Genomic DNA, 17,716 nt, shown 5'->3' on the forward strand with positions numbered 1-17,716 from the left:
TGTGTGCGTGTGTGCGCGCACATATATACATGTTTACGTCTGATGTGTGTGTGTATATGCGCACATATATGCATGTTTATGTCTGGTATGTGTGTGCATGTGTGTGCGCGCATATATGCATGTTTATACATTTTTCCATACTGCTGGGCACATGAAGAGCATCTTCATCCCCCCGGGAGGTGAGACCATGAGGCTAAGGCCCTTGAGCAGCTCAACACTGACTTGGCTGCATGTAAGAGTCCCGGGATGGAGATGAAGTGCTTTTTAAAATTTCCCAGTAGCCACCATAACCTCCCATTCTATCTCAATTGGTCAGGCTGGCGCCTGGGCGTCAGGATGTTTGCAGAGGATTCCTGGGTGATTTTAAAGTGCCACCAGGGTTGAGAAACACTGATTTAGAGGGAAAAAGGCAGAGACCCTGAGCTGAGACTCCCCAGTGAGTCTGAGACTGAGTCTGAGACTCCACGATGAAGTACTTGCAGTTTAAAAGCAATTCCTACCCAGGTGAGAATTCTCCCCCAGGAAAGATCATCTCTGCAGTCAATAAAGTAACCATGAGAACAGCATGGAATCCTGGGGCCATGTTTCATGAGTACAGTGACTCTTGAACCAGTCCAAGCCTTGGTAACCCCAACTATCAGGAAAAGGGTTGCGCTGAAGACATCGGTTTTGCTTCTCTCATCTCCTATGCTCCATCTTCATGCATTCCCTTCATCCGTCATTTCAGTGCAGGCTGTTTGCATATTTGCCTTTCTGCTTCTCCAATAATGCTTTATGTGTTGCCTAAAAATTAGATTTGAGCACTGCCTTCCCTCTAAGTAAATAATACCACGGAAACGATAAACTCCATAATCCAGCGGTAACACTAACATTGTGATATTCCATTATGCAGAGAACACACCCTTCACAGGACCTGAGCTAACCGTTCCCTCCAGGGAAGGCTGGTGCTGAGCCATACAGACCCTGCCTCCTGCCAGTCAGACAGAATCCCTCGATGTTACATAGCAACTGCCTACCACGAAGCCTGCCTCTTCTTATTCCCTCTGAGCTTGGTTTAATATCCACTTATCAAGTAGGAGATTCATTTTGGAACTATTTTCAGGGCAAGAATAGAGACATCCTTAAGGATATATTAGCTACATTACTTTAATCCAATGAAAAACATAAATCTCTCACCCTGCAATAAACTCAGCAGAGGAGGGCAAGCAGTCTCCCAGATGGGCCTCCTTAGATGAAAAATAGCCTGAAAATATACCAACGACCAGGGTATACGACAGAATTTGGAATAATGCAGGCCTCTTTGGAACCCTATCTTCAAAGATTTAGTTACAGAGGACCAAAAGATTTTTTAACATGTGGTTTCAGACAAATTTAACATTCAGCAAGCCCAGGTCACGGCTGAGCTTCAGACCTCCAGCTTCAACCCACCACCCCCCAAGACCAGCATGTCTGAATCAGAACTCACCACCTTCCTCCTGCTCCTGGATTTCTGATCTCAGTTAACAAGGTCGTTATCCACCCACCTAACCAATCAGAAACCTGAGTATTATCCTAGACTCAGCTCTCCCCTCAACTGTCTCCCCATTCCCCCCCAATCTCTAAGTCCTGCAGATCCCATTTTGCCTCTTGCATCCCAGCCCACAGATCCTATTTTAATGCACTGCCTCCTCAGTGCCTCCAATGGCCGCCTAACTGCTTCCCCGTACAGTGAATCTTGCCCCACCAATCTTTCCTTCTTCGTTCTGCGACAATAATCTTTATGAAACAATCCTGATCATGTTGCTCCTTCCATTAAAACACTTCAAGGCTCCCTGCTGTCTGCAGGATAAAGTAGGGGTATACAGCATCCCATGATCCAACCTCCCCAACCTCAGGGCCCTCACATCTCACCTGGAACCCTCTGCCTGGTCCATTGGGCTCCGTGGGGTTCCCAGCACACCAGCTTGCCTCCCATCTCCTTTCCTCTGTTTACCCCGCCCCCTCCTGACTGAAATATCCCTCTGCCCTTCTTCCCTTAGCAAAATATACTCATTGTCTAGACGCACCTCTTCCAGGAAGCCTTCTCTCACATCCAACCCCAAAGGGAGAAGTGGGAAGCCCTACTCTTAAACCCCTGGTAAGACCTCTCATACAGTATCTACAATGTCATTGCACTTATCCAGCTCCTGGAAGACAAGGGTTGTATTTCGTTTTTTCAATCTCAGCACCATCCAGTGCCAACTGATGCACAGGAATTTAATAAACATCAGTGAAATGAATGAATGTTTCAATGGTGGCTCTTGACAGTAGTTCCAAAACTATCTTTTCTACAACTAATATATTATATTTTGCTTTCGACTGCTTATGACTTGGGTCAGCCTCTTATTCTACTTGTAAATCATTCACAGGGACCAAAACCCGTAGAGGAGATGTAGCCCATTTTATCCCCTGAGAAATCACTGGTTTTCCATTCCTGAAAGAAGGGTCACACTTCAAGGCACCCCAATAGCAGAGACTGAGAACCATCAAAACAAGTGATTCCCAGTCCCTGGTCCTCCCTTGCTTTGAACTGCCCTCTTGCCGGAAGTGCGTATCATTTGAGGGAGGCACAGGGTGGGGGCGCCACTTACGGCAGAAAGAGCAAGACACGAGCCAAGCCTGGGTTCTGAAGCTTACATCTGCTGCCCTTGCCCACAGACAGAAGATATCACCAAAAATAAAACTGACCTCCTTGGTTTTGTGGCTTCTAAGCTCACGAGGGAGACACCCAAAAATAAAGGCACCATCGTCAATTCAGCAAGAGGCAGCCCCTATGCCCAAGGTAGAACCTCTGGAAGGCTCTGAGCCCACCCAGATTTCCATCTAAAATGTCAAAAATCTGCAATGTGGCTGCAACTCAATATGCAGCCAAACCCCTCTTCTCCGGGTGCTGATTTCACACTGGAAAAACGGGAAATTTAAATAAATGTTTCATTAACATAGTGTTTTCCTGCTTGATGCTAATGTACGTAGAGAAATTTGTTTTCCCAAATTCTTTGCCACAGAATTATTTCATGCAGTCCTCATAGGACAACGTGAAACTCTTCAGGTCCCTAAGAGACCAAACAAATAAGAGAAAACACTTGTAATAAAAAGTACTATCGAGACCCATTTGTTCCAGAACACACATCACATATGCTGCAAGGACAGGAAGATCCCGACCACCTCGGTGGCGCTGGGTTTGTACTGATGGCAACAAAGCATCGTTCAGTGGGCACAGTTGGTCCCCAAGATACAGAAGTGGGAGAGCTTATTCAGGAAAACCCAGACAGCGTGACACTTTGTTTTGAGACCCAGTAAGGCTTGTTCCCATTCTGTTCCACTTATCTGTACAGGGATTCTTGCTCTGTGCTGATTCCAAATCCCCAAAATTTCAAGGATATTTCTAGCACCTTTTGCTAATAGGAGAGCTTAAAAACTTCACAGCACAATGCTCGGATACACTCCACTCACACAAAAGCAGGTCTCATACACAAGTTTGTTCCCTCAAACCTTGGGAGACATGGGGGTATGGCTTGACCATGAAAATGAGGGGAGAGGTCTGGACACCATGCTAATGGAAGACCATCTTTTGGGAAGATCCAACCACATCAGAACGGTTCTCGGCACCTTTGAGCTGGAGGCATTACTCTTAGTTCTGAGATGCTGGGATAGGGCTTCCCGGGTGGCACTAGTGGCAAAGAACCCACTTGCCAGTGCAGGAGACCTGAGAGACCTGGGTTCGGTCCCTGGGTCGGGAAGATCTTCTGGAGAAGGGAAAGACAACCCACTCCAGTGTTCTTGCCTAGAGAATCCCATGGACAGAGGAGCCTGGCAGGCTACAGTCCATGGGGTCACAAAGAGTTGGATATGATTGAAGCAACTTAGCACGCACGTAAGAAATATACATTTGGTCACTGAGTTGACCAAAATATATTTCTCATGTATACATTTGGTCTTGTCCATAGGTCCCAACTTCCAGCTCACAAAACTTGGAATTTCCTAAGTGTTGAGAGACAAAGGTGTCTTTGTTATGTGAACGAGGTGACTTTTAGAAGCACCAGGCTGGAGGCTGTGTGTGTGTGTGTGTGTGTGTGTGTGTTAGTCACTCAGTTGTGTCTGACTCTTTGCAACCCCATGGACTATAGCCAGCGAGGCTTCCCTGTCCATGGAATTCTTCAGGCAAGAATACTGGAGTGCATTGCCTTTCCCTTCTCCAGGGGATCTTCCCAACCTAGGAATCAAACCTGGGTCTCCCGGATTGCAGACAGAATCTTTACCATCTGAGCCACCAGGGAAGCCCAGGCTGGAGGCTAGCTGCCAGGAGAACCAACCATGTGACTAGAGGGTTGGGCTTTCATTCCATCCCCCAGACTTCCAGGGAGAGGAGAGGGGCTGGAGGTTGAATCAGTCCTCAATGGCCAATGATTTTATCAATCACAACTATATAATGAAGCCTCCATAGAAGTCCTAAAGGACAAGTTTTTGTCCCATTTTGGAGAGCTTCCACATTGGCGAACTAGAATGCTTCTGTGTGCCATGCTGGCCTCACGCTTCAGGAGGACAGAAGCCTCTTTGTTCGGGACTCCGCCCTATGTATCTCTTCATCTGGTTCTTGGTTCACATCTTTTAAGATCCTTTCATAATAATTCAGCCGTTTAGTGAGTAAACGGGTTTTCCTGAGTTCTGCAAGCCATTCTAGCAAACTGATCAAACCCCAGGAGGGGGTCATGGGAGCCTCTGATTTAGAGTCAGTCGTTCAGAAGTACAGGTAACATGCAAGCTTCAGACAGCAGCCTGACAGGGGTTGGTCTTGTGGGACTGAGCCCTTCACCTGTGGGATCGGACTCTGTCTCCAGGTGGACAGTGCCAGGATTGAGTTGAACTCTTGGATACCCTGCTGGCAACAGAACTGCTTGCTGGTGAGGGAAAACCCAGGCACGCTGGAACTGGGTCCAGAAACCCCATCCAGGTTCTATTACGTGGGGAGCAAAACCAAACTCACTGAAGAGGTAAAGCAGGTAACCAGTGAGCTCTGGAACTTGCTGGGTGCCAGGTGCCAGGTGAGTGGCAAGAGCGAGAAGCCCACCAAAGACTGTGGAAATCACACTGGTGGGGCTGACCTCCCAGGCTGTGCCACATCTGAGCTGCAAGGCAATGGACAAGGAACTTTCATCTCTGAGCTTCACCTCCTTCTTATAAAATAAAGCAACAACAACAAGAAACCAATAATAGAACTGGGCACAGAGGCAGTGGCAGCCACCCTTTCACTGAGCACTTACTCTGCTGCACAGATACTTGCTAAGCACCATCTCACTTAATCCTGGGAACACCTGGGGGATGTTATTAACTCCAGTTTATGGAGGAGGTGCGGAGCCCAAGGTCACCTAGCTGGAGGGAGTGGCGGGGTCTCAGTTCAAAGCCAAGTCCATCTGACTGCCCTGTTCTTTGGAAAGAATAATGACCTCAAATGACTGCCACGAACATTAGGAGATGAAATACAATATGGAAAGTGCTCTGGACGCCCCATATAAACAGCAGTCAGGGTTAACAAGCCCACTCCTCACTGCAGGGCAGCGGCCCGGTCACCCTCTCTAGCCACTGGGCATGCGGCTCCCTGTAGCCTCCTCCTTCCCTTGCATCAGAGACCCCATCATCTTAGCATGACCCCCGGTGAGGGGGTGGGGAGGCTGTCCTCCTGGACTCACTTTCTCAGGACGGCGATCTCATTCTCAATGCTGCTTTCTTTGCCCTTCAGCGCCTTCTTGGGGATACACTTGACCGCAAAGAGTTTTCCAGTTGCCTTCTCTTCAGCTAAGACCACTTCCGAAAATGCCCCACTGTGAACAAAGAGGGAGAAAAAGAAGCAGATTAGACTGAGGAGATCTGGGGACTCCTGACAGGTCCTCTGTCCCTCTTCCAAAATCAAGAGTAATAGCAACAATAAGGAGGATCCCTGGTGATTTTTTTAATCCAGCCACACTCCTAACCAAACGTCTTTATGCAAAGAGTAAACAGAGGCAAGGGTGACCGCCTGCAAAGGGACACGGGGATGTCCACGTGGGTGTGGCCACCCTCCCCTGTCACCTGCCACTCTGAGAACAATCAAGCAGGGATAACTCAGGAGCCACAGGAATGCTCCAGGGAGGTTCCTGCAGAAAAGACTGCACCCTTCTGAAGCTGTCGGCACCCCCAACCCCAAGCAGACAAGAGGGTAACATTCAAATGTCTAGATTCCTCCCAGGCCCTTTCAGTCCCAAGAAAATTTCAGAGCACTTCACAAACCTGCAATTAATTCTCACAGATAGGTAAAAGTGTAATTAATGTGTACAACCTGTGGTATTGACATGGGTTAATTAATTGGTAGGGCTGTGCATGGCTGCAGTGAGCAGCTTATTTCTTTTTTAAGTCAAACAAACAAAAACAAACATGATGCCCTGAGTCAGGGAGACTTTCCTGCCTGAAAACATAAATCTTTCTCTGTGAGGTCAGAGCCCCAAACTGAAAATGTAACCAGAACATTCAGGCCCAGAGATTACCTATCTCCCAAGAGGAGGTCCATGAGCCCCAGAGGCTGCCTTGTCCCTCCACCTGCCACCTTCTCTATCTCCAGCAGAAAACCTCTGGGTGCCACTCTCGGGAAGGGGCACAACTTCGCTAATGACTCAAACAAAAACAGACACCTTCACTGTCTGCTGCAGATCTCAGTAACGTGGGTTTTGTGCAGGCTACAGATAGTCACTGAGTCGTTCTTGGTTCCCAGACTTTCAGGAGCAACTCCTACTTCCTTTGAGAGATACTAAACACAGCAGCTAAACAATTATGATCAGAGACAAACTCTCCTGCATCAAAAGAAGCCACTAGAAGGACCAATGTCGTCCCAACACTGGTGCCTCGGGGCCTTTGTTCTTCAGTCAACATCAAAGAGATGCCTAAGTAATGCATGAATGGATAAGAAAATGGGGTACATATGCACAATGGAACACTACTCAGCCATAAAAAAGAACAAAATGATGCTGTTTGCAGCAACACAGATGGACCTACAGATCACCATACTGAGTGAAGTAAGTCAGACAGAGAAAGACTCACATCATGCAATATTGCTTAGTGTGAACTCTGGAAAACAAGCACAAATGAACCTATTTACAAAATAGATTCACAGATGTAGAAAACGTATGGTTACCAAGGGGGAAAAGGGGGCATGGGAAAAACTGGGAGATTGGGACTGACACTTACACACTATTATATATAAAACAGATAATAAAGACCTACTGCATAACACAGGGAACTCTATTCAACACTCTGTAATGGCCTATGTGGGAAACGAAGCCAAAAAAGAGAGTATACATGTATATGCTTAACTGATTCACTCTGCTGTATACCTGAAATTAACACAACATGGTAAATCAACTAAACTCCAATAAAAATTAATTTAAAAAAAAACAGATGCCTAAGCAAGAGCGGACTTTTCTCTCCCCATCCTGTGCCACCTGCCAGGGATAGGCATCTGATAGACAGATTTTAAATCCTTTCCAGTGGGAGGAATTCACCACTCAGTGCAATTAACTGCGAGTCTTCAGGGCAAGTGTTCCTCCTGAACACCAACTCTTGAGAAAGGAGTCTGTCTTCAAGGCCTGTATCTAATTATAGAAAGCCGAGAGAAGATAGGTAGTCCAGGAAAGAACCCAATGGAATATGTCAGAGCAAAGATCTGCCCATGATCATGGGCCAAGTCACAGTCTCCCCCACCCTCCACATGCCTGGCATACACAGACACCTTCTCGACTCAGCCAGAACAGCAATTACGAAACGGAAATGCATAAAACCCAGGGCAGATTTATCAGAGTGATATATGGTATTAGACATTCCCAGTGGCATTTGGTCACTGCCAATGGCTTTCGCCCAAAGAAGCCAATTCATAACAACTTGAGGGAATCTTTCACCCAGCAGCTGCTCTTCCTGCTCATGTGTGTCTGGGGATAAACTGAGGTGAATTCTCCTCCCAGTGAGGGTTCCTACGCAGAAGGAATGTGAAGGGTTATGGACTCGCTCCCAGGGAAAGAGGGGATGGGAGGAATTGGGATTGACATATATACACTACTGATATTGTATATAAAGTAGATAACTAAGGGCAACCTACTGTACAGCACAGGGAACTCTCCTCAGTGCTCTGTGGTGGCCAAAATGGGAAGGAAAGTCAAAACTGAGGGGATATATGTATACACATGTGTGCTAAATCACTTCAGTCGTGTCCAACTCTTTGCAACCCCATGAACTATAGCCTGCCAGGCTCCTCTGTCCTCGGAATTCTCCAGCAAAGAACACCGAAGTGAGTTGCCATGCCCTCCTCCAGGGATCTTCCCGACTCAGGGATGGAACCCGTGTCTCTCACATCTCCAGCATTGGCAGGCGGGTTCTTTACCACTAGCGCCACCTGGGAAGCCCATGTATATGCATAGCTGTACAGCAGAAACTAACACAGCGCTGTAAAGGAACTATACTCTAATAAAAACTAATTCTTAAAAAATGGTTACTTTGGAAAAATTTGAAAAGCCTTTTCACTCATTACCTCTCTAAGGGAGAAAGAAGTTACATGAATAACTGGAGGCACTGGATATTGCGTACCACTTGACATTTACAAAGTGCTTTGGCCCATATCAACGAATCCAATTCAAACGGCAACCCAGGAAGGGCACAGGAAGTTACTGTCCTCTGTGTTGCAGAGGAAGATACTGAGGCCCAGGCAATCAGGGTCAGAAAAGAAAAAGCAGGTTTCCTAACCTTTCCCAGGTCCTTTTCAAGACACTCTGCTGGGCTGCTGGCAGGGAGCCTGCCCCACAAGAGGGGCGGGTGACAGCAAGGGAGGGTCAGACGCTGCCTTTCGGTGCGCTGTCCTCCTGTCCTCCCACCCCGAGGGTGCAAATCCACCTCACTGCCTCGCTGATCCCAACGATGTGCATCTATCCAGCTTTAAGCTTTCCAAAGATGGAGCTCACTGGTCTTCAGGGGATATAAGATAAGCATAAATTATTATTGTTCCTACAATAAACATAAATCACTGGAAGACATGTTCCGGTTCCAAGAAAGCTAATTAAAAATATCAGAAGCAGAAACTCATGAATGAAGAGTGGGGGCACTTTGAGTGTAATTACACAACAAAGTCAGGCATGTGTCTGCTTGTGTGCAGCAGCGGGGAAGGAGAGGGACACAGGCAGAGAGAGGAAGGCTGGGAGGGGGCTGGTCACGGGAAGGAAGACAGCAGGAAAAATTATCTGAAAGCCAGAAAGTCTCCAGATAACCCAGGGAAATAAATTCCTAAGAACGCAAGTAGGGACTGAGAGTTACCAAGTTATACAAAATACAGGGAGGTCAGAGCAGGTCGCACTGCACAGCTGTAAGATACAAGTGCTGGGCATTTCCTATTGGGCGAGAGAGCCTTCCGGCCAGACTGAGACACACCTGAAGCTTGAGCTGGCAGTCTGTGCAGTGGCCGCTCCTGCCTGGCACCACCTTGTCCTCCGTCCGTGATCTGACTCCTCCCTTTGTCACCCCTTGACTAGAACCAGGAGGGCTGGCCACTGGGAGGTGGCAGGGGTCGACCAAATGCTAAACCCAGGGCTCTCCTGCTGCTCATCCTATCAGTCTCCTGTGTGACCTCTGACAGCGGTAGCCTCCTTCCTAAAACTCCCTCCTTCTTGGTTCTACGACAGCTCTCTCCTTCCATCTGTACACCCAGTTTCTCTCACCACCTGTTCCTCCTCTTATCAAATGTCAGCAATCCCCTAAGTCCCATCCTCAGCCCAGCCTCCATCCTATTCTACGCCCTCCCCCGGAAAATCTGGGGGTGTTTTCTGTTTCCATACCACCACCCATCTCCTCATGGCCCCCTAACCTTGATCTAAATTGTAACCTCCATCATCTCATCTTCTGTACAAATCTTATCTTTCCAGCTGCCTACTAGGGCCCTAGTATCTTCTTCCCCAAACTTCTATCTCTTATACCTGTTCTCATTTCTGTGGATTCAGGAAACCAGCCTAGAACTCAACCTCATTCCTTTCCCACTTCCATCACCAAGTAGATCCAGGTTTCCACCAACAAGACTCTCAGATGACCATCTGTCTTTCCATCCCTACACCACTGCTTTGAGTTCCAGTTATTCCATTCAGGACTCTCTCCTGGCTCCTCTGGCCTCAACAAGCCTACTTCCCACCACTATCTTCTACCTATTCCTGGAATTATTTTTCCAAAGCAAAGATCTGATTATGTGACTACCCTACTTAAAACACTGAGGCTTCATGTCTACACAGGATAAAGTTTAAACTCCTTTGCAAGTTTCCATGGCATTCAACGGGCTTCCTGGTGGCTCAGACGGTAAAGAATCTGCCTGCAATGCTGGAGATCTAGGTTTGATCTCTGAGTCAGAAGATCCCCCAGAGAAGGAAATGGCAACCCACTCCAGAATTCTTGCCTGGAGGATTATATGCACAGAGGAGCCTGGCAGGCTACAGTCCATGGGGTTACAAAGAGTCGGACACAACTGAGTGACCAATACTTTCACTTCCATGACATTCAAAGCTCTCCCCAACTTGACCCCAACCTGCGAGTTCCTCCACCACTAAGCCATCCTCCCCAGCAAAAACGTGCCCACCATGCACACATCATCTCCACTCAACCACAGAGGTCAGCCGGCATTTCCCAAATACACCCACGCCCTTTCACACCACTTGAGGTGGGTTCCAGTCCACCCACCTCCTCTCTTTCTTGAATACCATTCCTTTTTCTTTCTGTTCAGCAAAACGCTGTTTATATTTTAAAGGGCCTAGTTGATATATTTCCTTATCTTTGAAGGCTTTCTTAATTGTCTTCCCCTCAGACAGAATGAGGCCTTCATTCTGAGGCTCACACACTGGATTCACACCTCTGTTGCCTTATGCACAATGCCATTTGTGGCCTTTTGTGTGCTTGCCTGTCTGTGAGCAGAGCTCCTAGGTTGTTCTGCGTCTCCATTCCTAACAACGTTTGGCACTAAGCGATGCCCAAGGCAGTCTGATGATCACCATTACCTGAGGCTCTCCTCGGATTCTCCCCTATGCTGCAGATGGACCAAGTAAATGATGTTCTCCAATGACCTTCCACTCAGCGTAGGGGAAAAATACTGTCCCTTTCCTCTTTTTTAATGTAGTCCTGAGTTTCTATGCAAGCCTATGCAGAAAGATCCTCAAAGGTTTTTCTCGAAGCATAAATATTCTTTCCACCTTTCCAGATATATTTTAAACTGTGTGCCTATGTACCTGAATGCTTAAATCATATTCTACAGTTGGATAATCCTGAGGTCACTAATTTGTGAATTTATGGCATGATATTTCTCCCCATAAATCACTGTCTTGATTATAGAAGTAAAATTCATTAGGAAAATGGAGAGGGCAGATTTTTAGATAGGTAAAGGACTTTAGGAAATGCATAATCATGGGGGAAATAAAAATCCCAGGGACTTGAAAATGGTATTTCTTCAAGCTGTGACAAGGTATTTCTTTAAGTTTCAAAGAAAACTTCTATTTTTTAAAAACACACCACATTTCCAATTAAATTAAATCTTGATGATGAATTACTGAAAAGGTCAAAGAAAAAATTCTTCGTGAAATGCTAAATATTTTCATGTCCTGAAGATAAGCTTTACAAACTACAAAAGCTGAGTCTTTCCCCCTTTTCTTTCACATTTCAAAGCAAATCACATCGTCACCCAGAGGTGCGCCTTACTCTGACTGTAAGCCAGGCACATAGAAGGAAATAAACAATCTTCTGAGAGCTGAGTTTCCAAGACTCCAGGGAAATGTCACATTTTCTATATTGACTAAAGAATTCTAAATGACTCCTCTTGCTTCTAACTTCATAAATAATGGCTCTGAAAAAGATTGCTTTGTTTTTGCTTTATCTAGTTAGTTGTAAGAATGGAACCCTGGAGTTGTAATGAGAACTATCCATGCCATAGACTATCCATGCTATAAAGTTCAGTCAGTGATTGGCACCCAATCCTCTATGAGTGAAATGATTCCCAACTCCCAACTGACTAATGGAAAAGCAAGCAAAAAAGTGGATCGGGCTCCAGAAAGTCCTTATATTCTTGAGGTCCCTGGAAAAGCAGCACAAAATCCATGTGCACCAAGGATACCTTGCTTTAAACAGACATTTAAGGATTTTGTGAACCACAGTTAGACATTTACCTTCCAGGTGTTAAAGAAAACTCCTAGGGCCATTCAGAGCACCTTATCTCCAGATGTGCTGCAATATACTGAGACTAGAACTCACAGCAAAGCCACACCCACAGATTCACTGGATAACACAACTACTCACTACCAATTCTGATCATAAAAAGTAAACACAAGAATCTACAGGGAGGAGGGATAAATTAGGAATATGGGACAACAGATATATACCACTACACATAAAGTAGATAAACAAGGATTTACTGTATAGCACAGGGAACTATATTCAATGTCATGCAATAATCTATAATGGAAAATCTATAATGAAATACATACACACATATATATGGACAACTGAATCACTGTGCTGTACACCTGAAACTAACACAATATTTTAAATCAACTATAATTTTTTAAAAAGATCTCTGGATTCTGCTTTCTCAATTTCTGTGATCTATAACCTGAAGTTGCTAAGAACAAATATCAGTTAGTACCTAAGAGAGGAGCTGATGTGCTGGCTTCCCTAAGTGCACATAATGTTGAAATAAACTCTTTTCACAAACAAGAGCAATTTCATCACAAAATATACAAACATTTAGTCTCTGACCACCTGCTGCTGTTGCCTCTGCTAAGTCGCTTCAGTCTTGTCCGACTCTGTGCGACCTCATAGACGGAAGCCCATCAGGCTGTCCCGTCCCTGGGATTCTCCAGGCAAGAACACTGGAGTGGGTTGCCATTTCCTTCTCCAATGTGTGAAAGTGAAAAGTGAAAGTGAGGTCGCTCAGTCGTGTCCGACTGAGTGACCCCATGGACTGCAGCCTATCAGGCTCCTGCTATGACTTGTATATTTTTGGTGCTCCCCACATGTCCATATGACTGAACTGGTAAAACCTCTAAAAGACATCGCTGATTTTTAAGCAAAATCAGGAATTCCAGAGCTGTCTTTCTGATTCATGAGAGTATATTAAAGTGGCCACTCGATAAAATTATATCCATCCCAAATTAGACCAAGAAATAATCAGATGCTGCTAAAATGGATCTGCCCTATTAGTTTAGAGCCAGCTATTACTTGTCCATTGAGTTTCCAAGCTTCTGAATCATTCCACATGCAAATTAGATTGGCTGTGTTATTATCTTTATTAACACCATCACCTCTAGCCCACTGCCACTACTACAATGTGCAACTGGACAGACAGATGTTACCCCAGGCTCTGGACCATAAATCTAAAATGTTCTTTTCCACTAAGCCTACTGTTTTTCCCAGTGTCATGCCAGGACAATATTAAGGGCTGATGGAGAAGAAAAGAAAAAAAATCTAAACAGTAGAAATGAAGTTGGTAATATTTGGCTTGAGACAACAGAGAAACAAACTGGTGCCTTTGAGACCTCTTGTTCCAGAGCAGAATCAATTCTTAAAATAGGAAAACCTGTGTGCTTACCCCAATAGTTGTCTTACTGACCCCAGAGAATCCAAATGGATAATAACAGTAGTGGAGTCAGATGGTCTCAGTGTCTAAACTCTCCAGGCAGAAATTAGGCAATTTTAGAAGTGGCAATAACTCTTTCTGGTAGAATCTTTACTAATTCATATACCACGCATGACATTGTATGCTAATTCAGTCCAGTGACCTAAAGAAAGACATGCCCGATATGAATAGAGCTCTGACAAGCAAGCAGAGAAGTCTTAATTTAACAATAAATATGTGTGCATGAAAATTGGCATCTCTTCATTAATAGATATAACATCTGTTACTTTAAGTGTGTTTCCTCAAACCCTCCATTTGACAATTACATAGTACTCATGATAGTTCACAGCGATGCTTCAGCTAGAAGTAACACAAACTTCCTTTTTTCAAAAAAAAAAAAGTATAACCGTCATTAATTTTGACCTGTGTCTCACCAGCCAGCTCACATAAGCGACATTTGCTTAACTTTAGTAAGGAAGACTCCCATTAAAAATAGCTATTCTTCTTCACCCAGAAATACCCTCTTCTTCAACTGGCAAATTCCACAATGACTAGCCACCAGATTCTAAAACGGCTTCAAGAGCCATGACAGAAATGTTCTTAAACATTCATCCGATTAGTGTGATTGTTGCCCAGATCAATTCTCATTCCAAGTACATCCCGCATCTAAAACCACTGGAGTGGGCGATGGCAACGCTCGTCACAGGGAAAGCTGCATAACAGCACTGTCTTGCAGGTGACAACTTGGGTTTCTTAAGGTTTTTCTTGGCACTAAATCTTTTCAGCTAACTGCTTCACTGATCCAAATGCAGAAGAGAAATAAATTCCAAATGAATGCCTCCTGCCATATTTTAAAGAACACACTTCATTTAACAGCACAACTTTCCCCTTCACTTCTCTGCTGTGGTCCCATGTCTTCTCTCTGCTCTTCTCCAGTCACTTGTGAAAGGCTGATTCGGAACTCGAGTGAGTCAGTCATTTTTTCCTCAGCACATCCACAGGGAGCATTCATGGAAGCCTGGTTTTTGGAGGTGATGGCAGAATAAAAGATTCCGTTCTTCTGGGATTACAGAATCTCCTTGTAGCCATGGCTGAAGGGCAGCAACACTGAAAGGCACATAGGTATCCTTGTGGGTCACACATGCCTTTGATGCAAGAACGCCTTTTACTTGGATGACGGGGTGATGACTTGGATGAAACTAAACTCCCAGTATCTTCTCTGTGTTCCTTGGTCAACCGTGCAGACCTACGAGACCTGCAGGCTTCACAGATCTCCTCTTTGGCCAAGATTCTCCTGACAGAGGTGGCTCTCCAGAATCCCCGGCCTTTCTCACTCCCATGTCTCAGGGCAGGGTAACCAGACCTAGTGTACATTCATGTCCCCCTGCTAAGAGATCGCGCATCCTCCTGATGCCAAATCCACAGGCTTCGGAGGGACTGGGAACAAGGGGTGGGCAAAACCATAACCCCGAAGCCAAGAGGGACATTTATGGTTAACCCAGCTGGCCATGCCTCATATAGTCATCTTCACTCACTGGTAGGCTTGTATTTGAAACCCTCTTTTAAGCTTCTTTGAATTCTTGCTCAGGGCAGATGCAACAATAGGTAACTTCAAGGGAAATGCCCTTGAGCTCCATGACAACCAAAATTACGCAACGAAGTACCCTTTCATTAGTCTTTCAAGCTCCCCCATAGAGAGCGTCCTTATTGGTATAATAATTAGTACATTAAAAAGACATTTGGCTGTATCTATAGAAAGAAAACAGGAAGCCTAATAAAACTTGATTTAAAAAAAATCAATATAAGTTTGAAGCAGCAAAGCACTGTAAATATCCTAAATATCATCAAACCTCAGAGATATTGTGGCTTTTGGTTTGAGACCACCAAAACAAAGCAGATATCACAAAAAAGTCACATGAATTCTCTGGTTTCTCAGTGCTATAAAAGTTATGCTTGTGCTACACTGTAGTCTATTCGGTATACAACAGCATTACACCTAAAAGAGCAATGCACACACCTTAAAATACTCATTGCTGCAAAGTGCGAACATCTGAGCCTTCAGTAAGTTGCTGTCTTTTTGCAACAGTGACATCAAACATCACTGATCACAGATCACCATCACAAACACTCTAATAGTTTAAAAGTTTGAAACATCGTGAGACTTGCCAAAATGTGACACAGAGACACGAACTGGGCCAATGTAGTTAGAAAAATGGCACCAACAAACTTGCTCAATGCAGGGTTGCCCCAAACCTCCCACTTAGTAGAAAATACAGTGAAACACAATACAGTGAAGCAAAACAAAATGAAGTCTGCTTGCATCCATCAACAGGAAATTGAGTAAATTACAGCCTAAAAATACAAGGAACTATTATGCAGTCATTTAAAATAATTAAGCAGACTTATGTGGGCTAATATGGAATTGTACCCAAGATACATTGTTAAGTGAAAAAATAAACAGGTAGAGCAGTGTCTTTTGTGTTATTGTTTGCACCACACACACACAAAGAGGCACACATACACACACAATTTCTGAGAAGACAGACAAGAAGCAAGTAACACTATTTCTTCCAGGAAGAATCCTAAGAATGAGGCTTGCTGGAAGACTTCCTTCCCACCTATTCTACTAAGTACACAGTGTATGTACATGCACTGTTTTTCCATTAAAAGTTATTTAATAAGGTAGAGAAAATTTTGGAAAAAGAGAATAATCAGTAACTATCTATGCAAAATGACTACCCAGCTAGTTAAAGGCTTATACTAGAAGTCTAGTTGGATTAACCAACTAGCTATATATTACTGACAAAACATCAGCAACAATCCCATTAGAGAGCCAAGTTCACGCTTGTGCTAGGTAGATAACCCATCTGTCCAAATTGGGTTGGTACTCAGCCTCTCAACTGGGCTCATAATAGCCCAAATGCCTTCACCACTGCAGAAATTCAATGGCTTTTTGAAGAAAACCTCTTCTTCACAGAGATCATTCATACATAACACTAGGAAACTCATTCTAGGGCAAGAGAGATTTGAAACAGGCCCTGAAGGATGAGTGTGTTTCAACAGACACAAACGTCAGGGAAACAGAGGAAAGTCAAGAAAGACTGGTGGACAAAAGCAGAACAATGTTAAATGCAAGAGGGGCGTGGGAGGATAACTTACCAGGAGGAGACAAGGCTAGGAAATGCTCTACGGGCTCATATGCGTGTAGCACTACAAAACACACCCTCTCTGTTCACAGCACTGCAGCAGCCTTCGGCAGACAGAATAGTGTCCCCCTAAAGACGACCACGTTCTAATCCCTGGAGCCTGTGAATATTAGCTTCACGGCAAAAGGGACTTGGCATCTGTGATGAGGTTAAGGGATTTAAACTGGGGAGAGTACCCTGGATTATCTGGGTGACTCAGTGCAATGACAACGGTCCTTACAAGTGGGAGGCGGGAAGGTCAGAATCAGAGAAGGACATGGGGTTCCAGAAGCAGCAGTCACGGGGCTTCCCTGGTGATCCAGTGGTTAAGACTCCATGCTCCCAGTGCAGAGGGCCTGTGTCGAATCTCTGGTCAGGGAACTAGATCCCACATGCATGCATGCTCCAAGTAAGACTCAGGGGGGCGGGGAGGGAAAGTGGGAGACGAGGGGGGAGGAGGGAGAGAGAGAGAAAGGAAGGAAGAAGCAGTGGTCAGAGTGATACAAAAAGGGCTGTGAGCTGAGGAACACAGGCAGACTCTAGAAGCTAGGAAAGACAAAGAACAGGTTTTCCCCAAGGCCCTCCAGAAGGAAAAGAGCCCTGCAACTTCTTGGTTTTAGCCCTGTAATACCCACTTCAGAGCTTCTGACCAGAACTATTAAGTCACCAAGTCTGTGGTAATCTGTCATAGCAGCAATAGGAAACTAATGGAAATCTCCAGTATTCGTATTTATCCCCATTTTACAGACAAGAACACTGAACTCATCAAGGTCCAAGAACTCGCCCAAATCTCAAAGCCAGGGAGTGGAGGAGTCAGGATTCAAACCCAGGTGTACGGGTGGAATAGAAAGCAGCCGCTGGACAG

General features: G+C 45.1%; 1 protein-coding gene across 3 annotated transcripts in view; it reads right to left on the reverse strand.

The window, feature by feature from the left end:
* CAMK1D (calcium/calmodulin dependent protein kinase ID) overlaps window positions 1–17,716 on the reverse strand; it is a 408,921-nt gene that overhangs the window by 240,660 nt on the left and 150,545 nt on the right. For 2 of the 3 annotated variants that reach the window (XM_055427668.2, XM_055427673.2), the window contains exon 2: window positions 5,706–5,837. The exons of the other annotated variant lie outside the window; for it this stretch is intronic. In XM_055427668.2, the coding sequence (XP_055283643.1) occupies window positions 5,706–5,837 (132 nt within the window). The remainder of the gene's footprint in view (window positions 1–5,705; window positions 5,838–17,716) is intronic. 3 annotated transcript variants of the gene reach the window in all.

This window comes from Moschus berezovskii, chromosome 15, assembly GCF_049115385.1.
Source record: "Moschus berezovskii isolate FMDL1 chromosome 15, NW_MosBer_1.0, whole genome shotgun sequence".
NCBI classification, from domain to species: Eukaryota; Metazoa; Chordata; class Mammalia; order Artiodactyla; family Moschidae; genus Moschus; species Moschus berezovskii.